Raw genomic sequence first — 2500 nt, 5'->3', positions numbered from 1 at the left:
AGGCTGAGTGATGAAGAGGTGTTAGAGAGGAAGACCACAGGTACACCTAGCTAGACCTCCAGGCTGTGTGATGAAGAGGTGTTAGAGAGGAAGACCACAGGTACACCTAGCTAGACCTCCAGGCTGTGTGATGAAGAGGTGTTAGAGAGGAAGACCACAGGTACACCTAGCTAGACCTCCAGGCTGTGTGATGAAGAGGTGTTAGAGAGGAAGACCACAGGTACACCTAGCTAGACCTCCAGGCTGCGTGATGAAGAGGTGTTAGAGAGGAAGACCACAGGTACACCTAGCTAGACCTCCAGGCTGCGTGATGAAGAGGTGTTAGAGAGGAAGACCACAGGTACACCTAGCTAGACCTCCAGGCTGTGTGATGAAGAGGAGTTAGAGAGGAAGACCACAGGTACACCTAGCTAGACCTCCAGGCTGTGTGATGAAGAGGTGTTAGAGAGGAAGACCACAGGTACACCTAGCTAGACCTCCAGGCTGTGTGATGAAGAGGAGTTAGAGAGGAAGACCACAGGTACACCTAGCTAGACCTCCAGGCTGTGTGATGAAGAGGTGTTAGAGAGGAAGAACACAGGTACACCTAGCTAGACCTCCAGGCTGCGTGATGATGAGGAGTTAGAGAGGAAGACCACAGGTACACCTAGCTAGACCTCCAGGCTGCGTGATGAAGAGGAGTTAGAGAGGAAGACCACAGGTACACCTAGCTAGACCTCCAGGCTGCGTGATGAAGAGGTGTTAGAGAGGAAGACCACAGGTACACCTAGCTAGACCTCCAGGCTGCGTGATGAAGAGGAGTTAGAGAGGAAGACCACAGGTACACCTAGCTAGACCTCCAGGCTGCGTGATGAAGAGGAGTTAGAGAGGAAGACCACAGGTACACCTAGCTAGACCTCCAGGCTGCGTGATGAAGAGGAGTTAGAGAGGAAGACCACAGGTACACCTAGCTAGACCTCCAGGCTGCGTGATGAAGAGGTGTTAGAGAGGAAGACCACAGGTACACCTAGCTAGACCTCCAGGCTGTGTGATGAAGAGGTGTTAGAGAGGGACCACAGGTACACCTAGCTAGACCTCCAGGCTGTGTGATGAAGAGGAAGACCACAGGTACACCTGGGACTCCTGGCTGCGTGATGAAGAGGAGTTAGAGAGGAAGACCACAGGTACACAGCTAGACCTCCAGGCTGCGTGATGAAGAGGAGTTAGGGCCACAGGTACACCTAGCTAGACCTGGGCGTGATGATACACAGTTAGAGAGGAAGACCACAGGTACACCTAGCTAGACCTCCAGGCTGCGTGATGATGAGGAGTTAGAGAGGAAGACCACAGGTACACCTAGCTAGACCTCCAGGCTGCGTGATGATGAGGAGTTAGAGAGGAAGACCACAGGTACACCTAGCTCAGACCTCCAGGCTGCGTGATGAAGAGGAGTTAGAGAGGAAGACCACAGAGAGTTTTGTTCCCAAACATGACCACATGTTCCTCCTTTCCCACTGTGTGTGTGTGTGTGTGTGTGTGTGTGTGTGTGTGTGTGTGTGTGTGTGTGTGTGTGTGTGTAGAGTGTCATCAGGGTGTGTGTAGGTCTCAGCTGTCAGTTATAACAGGAAGAGGGAACCACAGCCAGGGAGGAGTGGCTCGTATCCGCCCTGCTGTCATAGACTACCTCAACACACAGGGCTACAGGTACACACACTGGGCTACAGGTACCTCAACACACTGGGCTACAGGTACACATACAGGGCTACAGGTACCTCAACACACTGGGCTACAGGTACCTCAACACACTGGGCTACAGGTACACACACAGGGCTACAGGTACCTCAACACACTGGGCTACAGGTACCTCAACACACTGGGCTACAGGTACCTCAACACACTGGGCTACAGGTACCTCAACACACTGGGCTACAGGTACCTCAACACACTGGGCTACAGGTACACATACAGGGCTACAGGTACCTCAACACACTGGGCTACAGGTACCTCAACACACTGGGCTACAGGTACCTCAACACACTGGGCTACAGGTACCTCAACACACTGGGCTACAGGTACACATACAGGGCTACAGGTACCTCAACACACTGGGCTACAGGTACCTCAACACACTGGGCTACAGGTACACACACTGGGCTACAGGTACCTCAACACACTGGGCTACAGGTACACACACTGGGCTACAGGTACACACACACACTGGGCTACAGGTACCTCAACACACTGGGCTACAGGTATCTCAACACACTGGGCTACAGGTACCTCAACACACTGGGCTACAGGTACCTCAACACACTGGGCTACATGTACCTCAACACACTGGGCTACAGGTACCTCAACACACTGGGCTACAGGTACACACACACACAGGGCTACAGGTACCTCAACACACTGGGCTACAGGTACACATACAGGGCTACAGGTACCTCAACACACAGGGCTACAGGTACCTCAACACACTGGGCTACAGGTACACACACACACAGGGCTACAGGTACACACA

At 52.9% G+C, this 2500-nt stretch overlaps 2 protein-coding genes across 2 annotated transcripts in view; both read left to right on the top strand.

Moving 5' to 3' along the window:
- Positions 1 to 2500, top strand: part of LOC127922939 (NEDD4-binding protein 2-like) — a 24357-nt gene that overhangs the window by 17761 nt on the left and 4096 nt on the right. Inside the window, exon 8 of the mRNA XM_052506936.1 lies at positions 1560 to 1683. The gene's annotated coding sequence lies outside the window, so the exon portion shown is untranslated. The remainder of the gene's footprint in view (positions 1 to 1559; positions 1684 to 2500) is intronic.
- The window catches only part of LOC127922938 (uncharacterized), a 5141-nt gene that overhangs the window by 960 nt on the left and 1681 nt on the right, over positions 1 to 2500 (top strand). The window contains exons 2-4 of the mRNA XM_052506935.1: positions 1676 to 1795; positions 1840 to 2119; positions 2400 to 2467. Coding sequence (XP_052362895.1) covers positions 1676 to 1795; positions 1840 to 2119; positions 2400 to 2467 — 468 coding nt within the window. The remainder of the gene's footprint in view (positions 1 to 1675; positions 1796 to 1839; positions 2120 to 2399; positions 2468 to 2500) is intronic.

This window comes from Oncorhynchus keta, unplaced genomic scaffold (genome assembly GCF_023373465.1).
Source record: "Oncorhynchus keta strain PuntledgeMale-10-30-2019 unplaced genomic scaffold, Oket_V2 Un_contig_27750_pilon_pilon, whole genome shotgun sequence".
Taxonomy (NCBI): domain Eukaryota; kingdom Metazoa; phylum Chordata; class Actinopteri; order Salmoniformes; family Salmonidae; genus Oncorhynchus; species Oncorhynchus keta.
The sequence above is the reverse complement of the archived record's forward strand: the minus strand, read 5'-3'. Positions and strand labels throughout refer to the sequence as shown.